Source organism: Gymnoscopelus microlampas (genome assembly GCF_963454915.1).
Source record: "Gymnoscopelus microlampas genome assembly, chromosome: 7".
Taxonomy (NCBI): Eukaryota; Metazoa; Chordata; class Actinopteri; order Myctophiformes; family Myctophidae; genus Gymnoscopelus; species Gymnoscopelus microlampas.
In genome coordinates, this window is record NC_139944.1 from 44714495 (window position 1) to 44730275 (window position 15781).

The 15781-nt window shown below is 40.5% G+C and overlaps 1 protein-coding gene across 3 annotated transcripts in view; it reads right to left on the bottom strand.

Moving 5' to 3' along the window:
• Positions 1-15781, bottom strand: part of LOC311048886 (calcium-dependent secretion activator 1-like) — a gene marked incomplete at both ends in the record, with an annotated part of 96307 nt that overhangs the window by 2920 nt on the left and 77606 nt on the right. For all 3 annotated transcript variants that reach the window (XM_084062220.1, XM_084062218.1, XM_084062219.1), the window contains 5 exons: positions 4740-4847; positions 9844-9876; positions 10017-10100; positions 15261-15335; positions 15487-15634. In XM_084062220.1, coding sequence (XP_083918346.1) covers positions 4740-4847; positions 9844-9876; positions 10017-10100; positions 15261-15335; positions 15487-15634 — 448 coding nt within the window. The remainder of the gene's footprint in view (positions 1-4739; positions 4848-9843; positions 9877-10016; positions 10101-15260; positions 15336-15486; positions 15635-15781) is intronic.

Sequence of the window (15781 nt, forward strand, 5' to 3'; positions counted from 1 at the left end):
GTTTGCCAAAGTGAAAGGTGTTGAATAGTTTTGTAAACAGCATACCCAAGTTTTCATTTGCTTAAAAAAAACGTTTTGTGGTGTAAAACTCATGTTACTAGTAATTAATTCATGTTACAAGTATTGTTGTAAATTAAAACGTCATAGAAAAATGTATTAATTGTTATCCAGTGGCTTAAGGGTCTGATCTTCTACATACAATTACAAATAAATTAATTGGACCAGCGTTTTGATCGTAGCCATTTTCGTAGCCATTTTCATTTTCATTGGTGTGGCGTTCTGAATTGTCCCGTTGCAGGTCGTGCAGTTTTGTGATTCTGTGGTGTTTTTTGCAGTTGCAACCTGTTGCATTGTAAAATTATTGGTGAGGACTGGTCTTTACCAATACCAACATAATGTGTACAAACAAAAAGCCAACAATTGTGAGGAAAACCATAGAAAACTAGAACAATTTGCTCCTCTTGTGGGCCAGCAATGTTTCACAGCAATCGGACAAGCTCATGAGGCATTTTGTTAAAAACTGGCCACTCCTGCAAACTTTGGAAGCCAATCTAGGCCAATCAGGATGGAATATTAAAAATCAAACCGTTAAGTCTTGATTACATGACCATAGAGATAATGTGTAACGATTTGCGGGTGTTTTGGACAAAATCTGGAGGTATAATATAAAAAAATATACTGTATTCCTCAGGGGAAAATAGTAACATTGCAAAGCAAACGCATAGATAATAAAATAGTTCCCTTGCTGCCTCCAATCATTGCAAGAAAAATAAATACATTAGAAGATATCAAACCAAACCATTTGCCTCTCTCAAATGAGTCCAATTCCATTCTTTTTTGTCTGATGAAACATATAAAAATCTATATGTTTTATAAAAGCTATTCTATTACATATAGAGTGTCCGCTGTGTAAGGGAACCCTGAACTGCAATGATTAGCTGATGTGCCAATAAATCCTCCCGTCACATTGCTGTGTTGACACTGCCCCTTGCTACGTGCAGGGACAAATATCACCCTCCCTGCCCGGCTTCCCTCCCGCGAACACAGGCCAATTGTGTTTGTATAGAGTATAGACACTCGGCCAAACCGGATGCACCGTAGTGAATTTGAACCCCTCAAACTCCCCAATGATGGACAGGTACTTCACCCCTGTGCCACACGAGCGTCCCTGCAACAAGTGCTATTGAACGTGTACAGAAAGTCACTGAAATGACCACAGGTTCATTATTTGCATGTATATATAATTTAAAAAAAAAAGATTCATATCTGAGGGCTTCTAAGAGCTTAGTTTAAGTTTGATTTAAAGTTTTCGCTTGTTTGTTACTGAAGATGTTGACAAAAAGAACCCCTACTCATTTTCGACTAAGAATTCATCGGCAAAACAAAAAACAGAATGAGAGTGAGTAGATGGTCAGCAGGCAGGGAGCATTGGTGCTGTTGTCTTATACCTTCTCACAACTTTTCAGGGGCAGAGTTTAGCTCCAGGTGGTTCAGATTCCGAAGTTATAAGAAAACAGCACACAAGAGTGATAGAAACAGTTGTCATCCCCCCAATATTAAGGGAAAAGAAAATGTCAACTTTATACATGTGGAGTGAGAAGGCAGGAACACAACAGGTTTAAATGTCTCAAACCAGGCAAGGTTTGTCTGGCTGATTGGGTTTGAGTGTTTTTAGCTTTGTGTTTTAGCATCAGACAAATTGTCACTGTCAGGCAGAAACCTTGTATCTCCATATTTTAACTTTTTATATTTTTCCTCAAAGTAATGTTATTTTTGGTATTTTTGAATTTATTTTAAGGGAAAGTGGTTAAGTCTGTCTGTGGTTTTTTATATTAAACCAATGAAAAGTATTAACAATTAATAATAACTACATTTTGATCCACTGGAACACAGCTTATTTTTCCACTTCCTGAAAAGTAAAAGCTTTGGACATTTGGAAGGTTCCCACTCGACAGCAACGAAATGGTCCTACGGTGTTGGCATGTGGCCAGATAAGCGGTTGCCTGTCCCCACTTCACAGCGGCGTTGAGCGTGCAGTGCATGCAGACCTTGCAGGTGGGCAGGTGCTAAGGTACGGCACTGTAATGCTTAATTTATCTCCAACATACGCCGGTGTCCCACGCAGGAAGCAGCAGATCTACAAGCTACACAATTTGTCTCCATGTGACCCGTTTGTGAGCTTGCAGACCGGCTGTTGACGACGTGCGACACCAATATACAATGAAGTATAAATCAGGCTCATGTTCCAATGAGGCAGAACTCTGAGGAGGAGGGTCATGCTAGAAAATGTACACAGGAAGATTATTTGACTCTAAAATCATGCCAATCAACATAATGTGTTAAAACAACGCAACATTTAGAGATAAGTGCCACTTTTTTTCTTTTTTTTTTACAGAGGAGCCAGCAGGAATGGAGTTAATCAGGAAAGAAAAGAATCAAGAGAAGGAAAAAAAAAAAAAGCAATTAGTGAAAGACAGAGAGATTACAGTACACTGCTGATGCAACATTTAAGGGTTTTTCAGATACAGTACATGCGAATGGATGATACTAGTAATGAAAGATGAGAATGGGTAGCAACATCAAAATATCCTATTCAAAAACAACACAAAACAAATCAATTAAAAATATCTATGAGACACCAAACTGAAACACTGATAGCTTGAGAAGTTCTTAACAACAGTTTAACACGTGGTGCTTGGTAGGAACTGAAGGCACTTGGGGACCACAAGGAAAGACACATGAAGGGACGCTCCACACTGGAGCAATGATGAGACACGAGGAGACAAGACAGCTAGTGTGTGTGGACCTTAACGACTAAAGCAAACACACTGAACAACAGTGTCACACTTTTGTCTAAAATATAAATACATATATATATATATATACGTATATACTGTTTGTATATTGTATATCTTGCACAGGACTGCACACAGCTCCCAGCCAATACAAAGAGCTGAAACCAGAGGAAGACGGTACACTCTCAAGCACCTCTTAAACATAATATAATTTGTACAACGCACACCACTGCACACCACCACACCACACTGCACTGCACACCACACATCTTCCATCCACACAAAGCTATCACACACCTGTGAGGGCACAGGTCTGTGTACAATAACAATTTGTCTCTTGAACAATATGAAAGCACGCACATCACAGCTGTATGTGTACTTCAACTTCACACATGGAGGACACATTACTTTCAATGTATCATTGTAGGATTATGTTTTCATAAGACAGTGCTCTCTTCATGCTGTGAAAGACTATGTGCATGCAGCATGTTGGCCTCTTGACCACTTAAGCCCGTGGCTATATTTCATTGTATGGCGGATAGTGAAAATAGCCGCGGTGATCTGCTATTTTCACTGTTTTTGAAAAGAAAAAGAAAAAGAAGAATTTAAATGTTTTGATATGGTTTGAATATTTTTTTGACATTTTCTTTTCTTTTGCCTCTCTCCTCATGCCCAAAATTGGAATGTCAGGTTGGTTAAGGGTAATTCATACATTGTTGCACGACTGTGTTGCTCAATGCAAAGGACCGATTTTCAACTGAAAAAATAGATTTTGCCCCGGAAACAGGTTGTTGTCAAACAAAATATTTTTGCCAAGCGATGCAGTCGTGTGATAATGTATAAAATGGCGCTTAAGCTAATGTAGCAGAGACAGAGTTGCCCTGTCTGTAACCCTGATCTAATATTGGTCTACTATTGTACCATCTAATATTGTACCGTCTAATATTGTACCGTCTAATATTCCCCTCTGGATGAGTATTCGATGTTTGGCTTCCCTTGTGGGAGACCCAGGTTTGAATCCAGTCTTTGGTATCGAGAGGTAAGAGGGTGGTGTAGCAGAGTAGTCCTGACTGTAGTTGAACCCATTAAATCCGGGTCACTTTAGATTTTAACCACTTTAACCATTATTTTATACTTTGGCTATTCAAAAACAGCAGATATACAAGCTCATGGCGCGTCACTTCGTGCCGTGCTATGACCTTGTAGATCTGCTATTTTTGAAAAATCTAGAACATTTTTGCAAACCTTAGTATACCGGTATGTATATATATATATATATTTGATTTTTTTTCAAACTCAAATCTTTGCTTCTGGGGGTCCCCGGAACAAAATATTTTGAGATGGGGCCATGGGGGTTATTATTATTATTATTATTCTATTTATTCAGCAGGATGACATGCTTCTGTACATGATCCAGCTGCAGGACTGTCCAACTATAGTGGAAAAGTGGGTTTGGCTCAGCTGACCACTGATTGAATGTACTCTGAACATTTACATAAGAGCACAGGGTGCAGCAGTTAGCAAAACGCCTGTAAATCCTAAAGCTGACGCGTATACTGTAGCTTCACATGGTGTGCACATAATTCTGTTCTATTCAGAGAGAGCACTGCTTTAGATAATCCTTCTTGTGGGTGCTTTTATGGACTCTTTGTTCTGCAAACAACAATGATTTCATAGACAAAGGTCCAAAAGCACAGTGGCAATAATGCACACCAGAATACAGAGGGCAGCAGCTAATGTTCGGAGAGGATAGAAGAGAGGATAGAGAGATAGAAAAAGGGAGAGATGGGTCAAAAGAGGTAGAGAATCCAATAGGCATCTCCTGCCATGCGGAGGTGCATTCCCTGGTTCTGAAAATGGAACTTATCCCTCTCTGCTCTGTTGTTTTGCCACATTTTGGAAAGCCCCTCCCCTGTGATGAGGAGGAAATGGCATCTTACTTACATCAAATAACCTTTCTATATACACCTCCTCATTGACCTTATCACGCAGCATGTCCTGAGAGTGGCGCACGCAGGTCACGTAGCCATCAGCCACGTCCATCCCGGGCTTCTACAGAGAAGAGCACAGACAGAAAACGTGGAAGGGTCATGATTTGAAGGGTATACAGATTGCGTTTTTTAATGAAAACAAACAATTACAAGAAAATGATACATCCACAGAGCCGGGCAGGGAGGGTGATATTTGTCACTGCATGTAATCCTACGGGGTGGGGGCGGTGCTTGTCAGCAGGGAGTGTTGAGCTCCTCACTGGCAGGTGAGTCAGTAGGATCAGTTTGTTCCCTGTTTTCTTTAGTTTATATTAGGTCAGATACCTGTTTTTCAATGATTTTTGTCGGGACATCAAATCTCCAGAATTATTGGTTTGTTTTCCTCTGTAAGCCATAAGCTGATAGCAGCCACTATCCATCTGTTTTTGTTGGGTGCGGTACAATGATGACAGACTACATGATCGCAGGCAGGCAGCAGCTGCCTTATAAAGTTGAAAGGTTCATGTTTTTTTTTATTGTTACATCTTGTGTACCGATAAGAGTACAATTCATTTCTTATGTTCCCTCAGACATTGTAGCAGCAATAGAAATAATGATAATAATAACAACAACAACAACAACAACAGCAGCAACATACTGTATACAACAAGGAAATAAATACCTTGAAATGAAAAAGGAATAATTAAACAATAGCATTGGTACTAGTGCAAGCTGCTTGAGGGTGCTTTGTCTTACTCAAACATCTACTTGTATGTCTGTCTGTGTGTATGTAAAAGCTGTAAAGTGACCTGTGCCGGTGTCCTTGGCATAAAGGTGACGGGGAAATAACAAACCTTATGTAACAGATGTGTAACATCTAGTGGCTGAATGTTGTCTATTGCCCCTTTGAGCCTGCACGTGGATGGGTTTTCACGTGCGTCAGGGATGAGGGTGGTCGCACGTTCTTCATTACACCTAGCATAGTCCGATACGTTTTCTAATGAACGTATAGGCCTACTGTATATACCTATTCTTCCACTAGATGGCAGTTGCGAGAGTATGTAGCATGGGACAGTATTGCCATGTCCGCTGATTATAAGCGACTTTGAGCTTGTTTTTCTGTAAAGTTGCTTGTTGGTAGTTGTGGGTTGCGTTTTTTTTTGGCCTTGTTTCTAAAGTGTAGTTGCTTATTTGGGCTAATTATTATTTAAACCCCCAAATTAATATTTGTCCGTAACCCCCCATCTAGTGGGGCGGCGTGGCACAAGAAATCCGCCTAATCGTTCAATTTTACGATTAAAGCGCCAAATTTGGCAGAAGTGTTGATTGATATATTGGGAACAAAACTGGATATTGGGACATCACAAATTCTCACCCTGGTGGGCGTGGCAGCCATTTTTCAAAATGGCCACCAGCAGTTGATCAAATGTTCCTAGTTTTTGTCCTAGTAGGCTGAAATGTTGCTCAAGTATGTGAATATGAAGGTGTGTGGGTGTGCTCATGCTAATTGCCTAAAAGGGGGCGTTTCAATGGGAGTGGCCTAGTTAACAGCAATATTTTGGGAGAATTGTTCAAATGGTGATACAAGCGAGACATTTGGTACAAATCATCTTCGGAGATCACACTTCGATTTAGGACACCGGGCCAGTCATAAATCAAAGATGGCAGCCATTTTTTTTCAAGATGGCTGCCAAAATGTGACTGTTTTCTGCGTAATTCTGACTATAATTCTTTGGGGAGGCATGCGTTAATCCGACAGACCTTTTCTCCGACTATGTGGCATCCGCGTTAGGGTTAGGGTGCGGGTTTGGTTCGGGTTTAGCACTCCCATAAATCACCAAAAAGCACTCCCATAGTATGTTTTGAACATTTTCAAATAGGAGTTACCATTTACGGTGAAGGTGCCAACTCAGCATATCGAGTAGCATGGCTTGAGTCCTGTGGTAGGTACTGGGAGCTGATGTTAGGTGTGAAGATGAAGAAAGAACAATGCTCTGTGGAGCTCAGGGAGGAGATAAGAAAGGCAGCCAGAGAGATGAAGAAAGTAGGGAGGAGTACAAAGAGATAAGGGGTAAGGCGGAGAGAACAGTGGTGAGGGTTAAGGAAAAGAGTATGAGAAGTTGTATGAAAGGTTGGACACCAAGGAGGGAGAAAAGGACCTGCACCGATTGTTTAGACAGGTACTGAGATGGGAAGGATGAGCAAGAGGTTAAGGTGATGAAGGATGGCTGGAAATGTTCTATTAACCAAAGACAGTGTGTTGAGAAAATGGAAGGAGTACTTTGAGGGAACGGATGGAGGACAGTGTCGGTGTTATTCTATGCATAGTGGCTCATAGGAATAGACTATGTGACAACCAGGAATAGTTTGGTGACCACTGGAGAGACGGTTGACAGCCGGAATGTAGACAGCATCCGGGAGCAATATGGGTTAGCGCCCTAGCCTGTGTCTTCCGTGAGGAAGACACAGGCTAGGTGGGTTCCTCCTTCTGGGTTCCTTCACGGTGAGGCCTTTAAGGAGGGCTATTCAAGCAAGCTGCAAGTGGAGCCTGTAGTACCACCACGGCCCAAGAAACCATCACGCCAGAATTAAATGTTTAGAACAGGGGAGTCTGGTGCAACGCTCAGGTCCTGGACCTGGTGAGACGAAGGAGGAGCCCGGCCAGGAGGCCATCCACAGAGCCTAGTCCCTCCACATGCCATATCCTCCGCTCTCCCCCAGTCCTGGCAGAGTAGCCCCGGATAAGCGGCCTGAGAGGCCCTGTCTTGCCCTAAGAGGACTGACCGTGGGTAGCTACTGGGATGTAAGTCGGGCGCTTGACAAACCCCAGCCCGGGTCACCTCGGCGAGGGTGTATGTTGCGTACCCACCACCCATGTTGAGACACACCGATCAACCAATCCATGTGATGTTTTTCTGTATGCAGGAGTTATTTGTAACAGAAGGATACCAGTGAGAGGGAAGATGTATAGGACGGTAGGGGGACCAGCCATGAGGCTGTACGGCTTGGAAACGGTGGCACTGACGAAAGGCCAAATGCCAAAGCGGTGGTTTAAGGATGCGGTGAGAGACGACATGCGGGTGGCTGGAGTCACAGAGGAAGACACAGAACTAGATGGGAAAACATTTATACATGTTCAGAAGTCATGAGATTTTGTCGTTGAGTTTGACTGTGAGCACAGTTGTATGGCGTGTTTTTGAAATGTTTTAATTTAGATGGTTAGAAATGGTAACTCCTGTTTTAAAATGTTCAAAAACATACTATGGGAGTGCTATTTGGTGATTGACCTCAAACAATTAAAAGATATGCAGAAATGCAAAAACAGTGTTGGCGGCCATCTTGAAAAAAAATGGAGTGGCCCGGTTTTCTAAATCGAAGCGTGATCTCCAAAGATGATTTGTACCAAATTTCCAACTTGTGTCACTATTTGAACAATTCTCCCAAAATATTGCTGCTAACTAGGCCACTCCCATTGCAACGCCCCCTTTTAGGTAATTAGCATGAACACACCCACACACCTTCATACTCACATACATCACGCAACATGTTAGCTTACTAGGACAAAAATTAGGAGGATTTGATCAACCGCTGGTGGCCATTTTGAAAAATGGCTGCCACGCCCACCAGGGTGAGAATTTGTGATGTCCCAATATCCAGTTTTGTTCAACATATATCTATCAACAGAGCCGCCAAATGTGGTGCTTTCATCATAAAATGAACGATTGTTTTGGTGCCCCATAGGCCACTCCCACTGCCACACCCCCTTTTTGGAAGATGGTATGAACAGTTACTCAGCTGTTCATGACCAACCTTTCCACAACATTTTGTGAAAATCTGTACATCTATATCAAAGTTATGCAATTTCTTTGATCGGCCACTCCCATTGCCACACCCCCTTTTAACCAATTGACACGAACACGCACACACAGCTTCACAAACATATACTTGACCTTCATGCAACATTTCAGCTTCCTAAGGCAAAATCTGTAGCTGCTAGAGGGTGATTTAGGAAGGTTTGGTGGCCATTTTGAAAAATGCCTGCCACGCCCACAAGGGTGAGAATTTCTGATGTCCCAATATCCAGTTTTGTTTCCAATATATCAATCAACACTTCTGCCAAATTTGGCGCTTTAATCACAAAATTGAACGATTTTCGTGCTACGCCGCCAAGCTAATCTGAAAATGTTTTGTGCCAGATCTTCCAAATATTCCACATTTTATTTCAAGATTTTTAGAAAATAGCAGATCTACAATCTCACAACTGAGCTTGTAGCCGATTTAAAGCGTTCATGTGGCTTGGTCGCTTCTTTTGGGCTTGTTTTCATAGACCTGGTTGCTTACTTCTCTCACAAAATCTGGCAACACTTCTATGGGAGAAGCTAACGGCTGGGTCCATTTGGTTCTGTATATCTGTTCACTGCCAGACCAAACAAACACGGTGGAGTGAGCCTTGCTTTGCTTTCACCCAAAACAAACTTTCTTTTCACTACTGCCCAAAGGTCGCCAAGGGTACTTTTTGCTAACGTACGGTGAAAGCACGTCAGGTTGAGTTCAGTCCGCAGCCGGACGGATAGAATATTTGAGGAAAATTCGACGGACAAAACGTGACAAATCTGTCTCCCCCTCCAGTCCCTATGTCGGCCCACGGTTCGTATTACACTTTAGTCGTATGACGGCGTCCCGTGTCACAAGTAGGCGATCTACAAGCTCTCAACGTGTTGCAATGCCACACATTGTGAGCTTGTAGGTCTGCTATTTCCGAGCATTGGGCATTAGGAGAGAGAAAACAAAACAAAAATGTACTTACAGTAAGCCCAGTAGAAGATGGAACTCAGTGAACTCATAGCAAAACTAGAAATAGAAACTCATTGTTGGTTCTGTCATCATGGCATACAGCAGCTGTAGCAGCTGTATCACCATCACAGGCAGGCTAGAGCCGAGGTAAAATTATACCATAATGATCACAATTATTGATTAACTGCACTGCGTTTGTGAAGCACAGGGTTAGACATACATACACACACACACACGCACGCGCGCGCACACGCACACACAAAACAGGCCTTTGTTATACTTACAGGTACGTCCACGTACTTTGAAGCGGCTTTCACCTGCAATCAGAACCAAAGTGTTGATTTGAGAAATTTCATCAAAGTTTTAATTAACACCGCTGTCATAAAACAAAAAAAAAGTTTATATAACAATCAAATCAAAGAGTGGCACAATGGAATATCAGAACCTCTAATCTCACCGTGAAGGACATGAATGAGGAGAAAAGAGTGCCTTCGTCATATCTTGAAATCTTAGCCAGTACAGTCTCCAGGATGATCACGAACTGAGAAACAAGGACAGAAGGATACATCTGGCATCATTACATCATGGCATGCCGTAATAGTACTTTGCTCATATTTTTCTGTCTGTCTTTCTTTAACCCTTCCATTGTGTTAGGGTCTTTTTTGACCCGTTTTCAAGTTTAAATAGGTAAAAAGTACCCTTTACATTTCTTTATTGGAACGAGGCTTCATGATATCCTCAGAAATAGCCATTTTAGCCTCACAAAATTATTTATCATCATTTTAATTAATTCTGATGGTCTCAAAAAAAAAAGTGACACTTGGTGTTAGGGTCCAAAATGACCCAGCAAAGAAGTGTGGCTCAATTCACCCCCAAATTGTCAATATTCAATGTTTACATGTTTGAGAGTGAGAGAGACTTGTCCTCAATTAGCATTTGCTATCAGGAGTAAAATAAAGTTTGAAGTTTATGAAAAATAAATTACTTTTTACCTTCTATGGTATACGGGTCATGTTCTAATTATTATTCTTAATTATTCTATTCCAGCTAGATAACAACATTATCCATTGCCTTCATTATAGGAAATATAATGAATGAATTTAACATTTTTATAATAGAAAACGAGATATTTTGAAAGATGAAACCCTAGCCCTAACCCAACATAATATTTTAAAAAGTGTTTACATGGATATGAATGCATTACAAGTCAGCTATGAGGTGGGAGAAAAAAAAATGAAAATACTTATTTTTTGAGTATTCTGGGCTGATTTAAATCACCGCTAACACCACAAGTGGATGCAGTTTTCTAACACAATGCAAGGGTTAATTATTACATTCTCAGTGGATTCTGCCATGCTAGCATGGCTCAAATGATAAATCAGGGGTTCATAATCTGAAGGTTCTGGGTTCAAAGCTCCCAAAGAGCATTTTCCACTTACCATCTAAATTGTAAAAGGTGAGTTAACTATTACATTTGCGATTGCTTCTTTCATGCTAGCATGGCTCAAATGATAAATCAGGGGTTTATAATCCAAAGGCCCGGGGTTTAAAACTCCCAAAGAGCATTTTTCACTTTCCATCTAAATCGTAAAACGTGAGATAGGTATTACATTCCCGATTGCTTCTTCTATGTCAGTGTGGCTCAATAGATGAGTCAGGGGTTTATAAACCAAAGGTTCTGGGTTCAAAACTCCCAAAGAGCATTTTTCACTTTCCATCTAAATTGTAAAACGTGAGCTACGTATTACATCCCCGATTGCTTCTTCTATGCCAGTGTGGCTCAATAGATGAATCAGGGGTTTATAAACCAAAGGTTCTGGGTTCAAAACTCCCAAAGAGCATTTTTCACTTTCCATCTAAATTGTAAAACGCAAGCTAAGTATTACATTCCCAATTGTATCTTCTGTGCCAGCGTGGCTCAATTAGATGAACCAGAGGTTAATAAACCAAAGGTTCAGGGTTCAAAACTCCACTAATACAAAAGACAACTCAAACAACTAATACAAAATATCTCAAACAACCAATACAAAATATCTCAAACAACCAAAACAACAATCAATACAAAACTTCAAAGTGCCTCAATAAAAAACATAAAACAGTGGTTAAAAAAACTAACAAATAAGTCACTTATAATACTAACAATGTCAATAAAATACAACAAAAATAACGGTAGCACTTTACAATAATGACCCGTTATAAAGCATTTATAAACGTTTATAAGTAGTTTGTAGACTATTAACAAATCATTAACAACCTGTTTGTTGACATTCGTAAATGATTACTAAAACCTTTATAACTACAGTTACAAATCATTTATAAAGTATTAGTAAGTAGTGAACTATTCATGAATAAGCCATTTATATACATCTGTAAAAGATTATTAAATCATTTGTAACGACCCATTCTAAAGCATCTATAAACGTTTATAAGCAGTTTGTAGACTATTAACACATCATTATCAACCTGTTTATTGACATTCGTAAATGATTAATAAAACCTTTATAACTACGGTTACAAATCATCTATAAAGGTATTTTATGACTATTCATGAATAAGACATGTATAATACATCTGTAAATGATTATTAAATCATTTGTAACTGATGTTACATAATATATACAAGCTATTGGTAGCTTTTTCATGTTTAACATATGCATTGTTAAACATTCCTAAAGTATCTATAAATCCTTAATACATGTTATTATGTGCCCTATAGTAAAGTGAAGACAGATCATCATTTACAACTGTCTGTTAATGTGTTTGTTCATGTTTAACATGCTTTGTAAAACATTCCTAAAATATCTAAGACTATGCATTATTATACTCTACCAGGAAGGCTGTACTTGTCAGCCATCTGTTAGCTCAATGGGTTGAGACGCAGTATTCATGATCCAGAGGCCATGAGTTCAAATCCCATTGATGTCTTTCCTATGATTCTTTCCTTTGCAGACTGGCTTCCAGAAGATCAACTGAAAACTAGCAGGAAGGCTGTACTTGTCAGCCATCTGTTAGCTCAATGGGTTGAGACGCAGTATTCATGATCCAGAGGCCATGAGTTCAAATCCCACTGGTGTCTTTAATGTGATGCTTTCCTTTGCAGACTAACTTCTAGAAAAACAAGTTAAAACCACCAGGAAACCTGTAACTCTCAGCCTACAGCATAGCTCAACTGGTAGAGCGTCTGTCCAATAACATGACTTGACTTGACATTAGTGGGTTCGATTCCCACTCGAGTCAAGTGTCCCTGGTATCTTGGGGCAACGGATAAATTGACTGATATCCTTAGTGATGCTTCCCTTTGCAGACTAACTTCTAGAAAACAAGTTAAAACCACCAGGAAACCTGTAACTCTCAGCCAACAGCATAGCTCGACTGGTAGAGCGTCTGTCCAATAACTTGACTTGACTTGAGTGGGTTCGATTCCCACTCGAGTCAAGTGTCACAGGTAACTTGGGGCAACGGATAAATTGACTGATATCCGTAGAATAACTTGTAGGAGTGTGCTGGTTCAAATCCAGTTCAACCCAGGACCGAGCGGTCCTGGGTTACCAGTCAATTTATCCGTTGCCCCAAGTTACCTGTGACACTTGACTCGAGTGGGAATCGAACCCACTCAAGTCAAGTCAAGTTATGTTATTGGAATGTCAACAAACAGGTTGTTAATGATTTGTTAATAGTCTACAAACTACTTATAAACGTTTATAAATGCTTTATAACGGGTCATTATTGTAAAGTGCTACCAAAATTGCTTTGCTTAGTATGTAAATGTATTAAGCTCCTCCCACTGGAGGTGGGCTTTACCCATGCTCCTCCCCCTCCTACCGGAGCTAAAAGAGGGCGTGAGGACGGAGGCGGGCTGATTCCACGCTCCTCGCCTTAAAAAGAGCAAAGATAGAGATTTACCAGGACCAAGATTCAAACCCCCAACCTTCCGCATACAAGGCCTCTCCTTTTCTCTTGCGCCACCAGGCTTTTCACACTAATTAGAAACTCGAGGTAATATTTGAAGTTTAAGGGAGAGGTGGCAGGTGAAAAGTTGAAAGTCTACAGCAAACACCTCTCCCCCTGACAGAATGATCTACTAGATTCACTGACGATCGGGGTTCATTATGACACAACCTTTTTGAGTTTTAGGTTGTTAAAAAAACATCTGTTGGAAAACAAAATTAACAGATGGTTGCAGAGCAAACAGATGGATGTTTAATGTTATCAAAACACATATATTCGTTATTGTCATATCTTAAAGTCATTTATCAATTTCAGAAGACCAAAACTAGCAGTTTTAATCAACTAAGAGTGTGAACCTGGCTCAGAGTTCAAACTAAATAAGAGCAATACACTTAAACACAGAATTGATTATGAATATAAAGACAAAGGCTAATTAACTAATTGTTTATGAGTGAGTTAGTCTGCAGAACCTGTAGTGGATGTGTGTAAAGCAGTGGTTTTTAAAGTGGGGTCCAGGCCCTCATGGTTCCTTGAGGGGGTTCTAAATGGTCCCTTACATGTCTCGGAGAGTGTACAAATTGGAACCAAATGGACCCCTAATGGTACATTTGTACACTCTCAGTGATATGAGGGTCATTGAAATTAAAATGTCTTAGAAGTAAGGAGTTGGATGATGGATGCAAACCAAAAGACAAACAAGACAAAATGTGAGAGGGGAGAATGAGAGACTCCAAGAGTAATGAAGACTGCTTTGTCACTATGCGAGTCAGGAGAGAGTGCAGGACAGAAAGACCAAGGCAGACTAGTTCAGATACAAGGAGTTTTCTTTCTTGTATTATGACAAAAACGAGGGAACACAAGGAGCACGAGAAGAACTAGGAAGGCACTTGCAAGTTTAACTTGTAAAAGCACAAGCAGAAGCAGGTTCTCACACAGACAACTACATACAACAAACAGACTGGCAGTGAAGGGCAAACAGACACCCATTGGAGACACAGGTGCTTATCTATGGACAATCAACACACGATTGGCTAGGGATAAACAAGACACAGGTGAACAACATTTGCAAATGACAGGGTGAGACAAGACAAGACAAGACAGGTAGCAGCAAACAGGAAACCCTAGGTCATCACTACAAAACAAAAGGTACACAATTGTAAATTAACAAAAATAAATGACTTTTTACCTTCTATGGTATACAAAAAAATGAAAATACTTATTTTTTGAGTATTTTGGGCTGATTTAAATCACGGGTCAAATTTGACCCGCTAACACCACAAGTGGATGCAGTTTTCTAACACAATGCAAGGGTTAACCCATTTTTCTATTTTTGATTCTTATTATTATTTTTAAATCCTGTCGCTATATATCGTTGTTGTCGGGTGGAAACCTTGTACGTCCAAAACCGATCCTTTTTCAATATTCATTTTCAAAGCGATTTCAAATAGTGAAAATAACCGATCTACAAGCACACAACGCCTCGCATTGCGAGGCGTTGTGCGCTTGTAGATCGGCTATTTTCACTACTTTTGCACGACACTCTTGTATGATGAAGTAGGGCGTTCATTTACGAAACAACATACACATTTGAAACTTGGAGATACAAGGTTTCTGCCCGACAGTGATTATATACAGTAACAGCCAAAATGACACAGCTGAAAGGTATGACAACGTATAGGCCTTCCAGGTCTAAACGGGTTAAGTGGAACCTGCACCGCATGCAGCATGTACAACATACAGTAGGCGAGTGTACCTTCGCAACCAAAAGCTGGATCATGTCCTTCACACTTTCCTCGATCAGTTCATCTATCTGGGTGTGGTACTGTTTCTAAAATGGAAGGAATGCAACAAATTTTATAATATCTGGATGACTCATATAATGCCTGATTTATACTTTTCGTGCACCAAGTCGCCAACCAAGTATAAATCACCCTCCTGTGAGGGCTGTCAAAAGGGTAAATAAAAAGAGTGGAGCGTACCTCTTGTCCCATCTCCATAGCACAAAGCTTAGCGGACTGGTCCTTGGCATCGACCATCACGTTGTACATGGTGCACATCATGGGGGAAATGCGGAAGTCTGTCCCCCTGCTGCTCTTTGTCAGCTTGGTCTCAAACGCCTGCTTGGTGCTGAAATGCCATCAGAAAGGTAACATGTGCTTTATACCGAAGTGATAGAAACAATGGTGCAAAATATGCATTCTCCACATAAATCTCTGTGATGCATGTACGTAGTCTTTGACTCTTTCTTTCGGTTTGTCTCCATCCACCTCTATC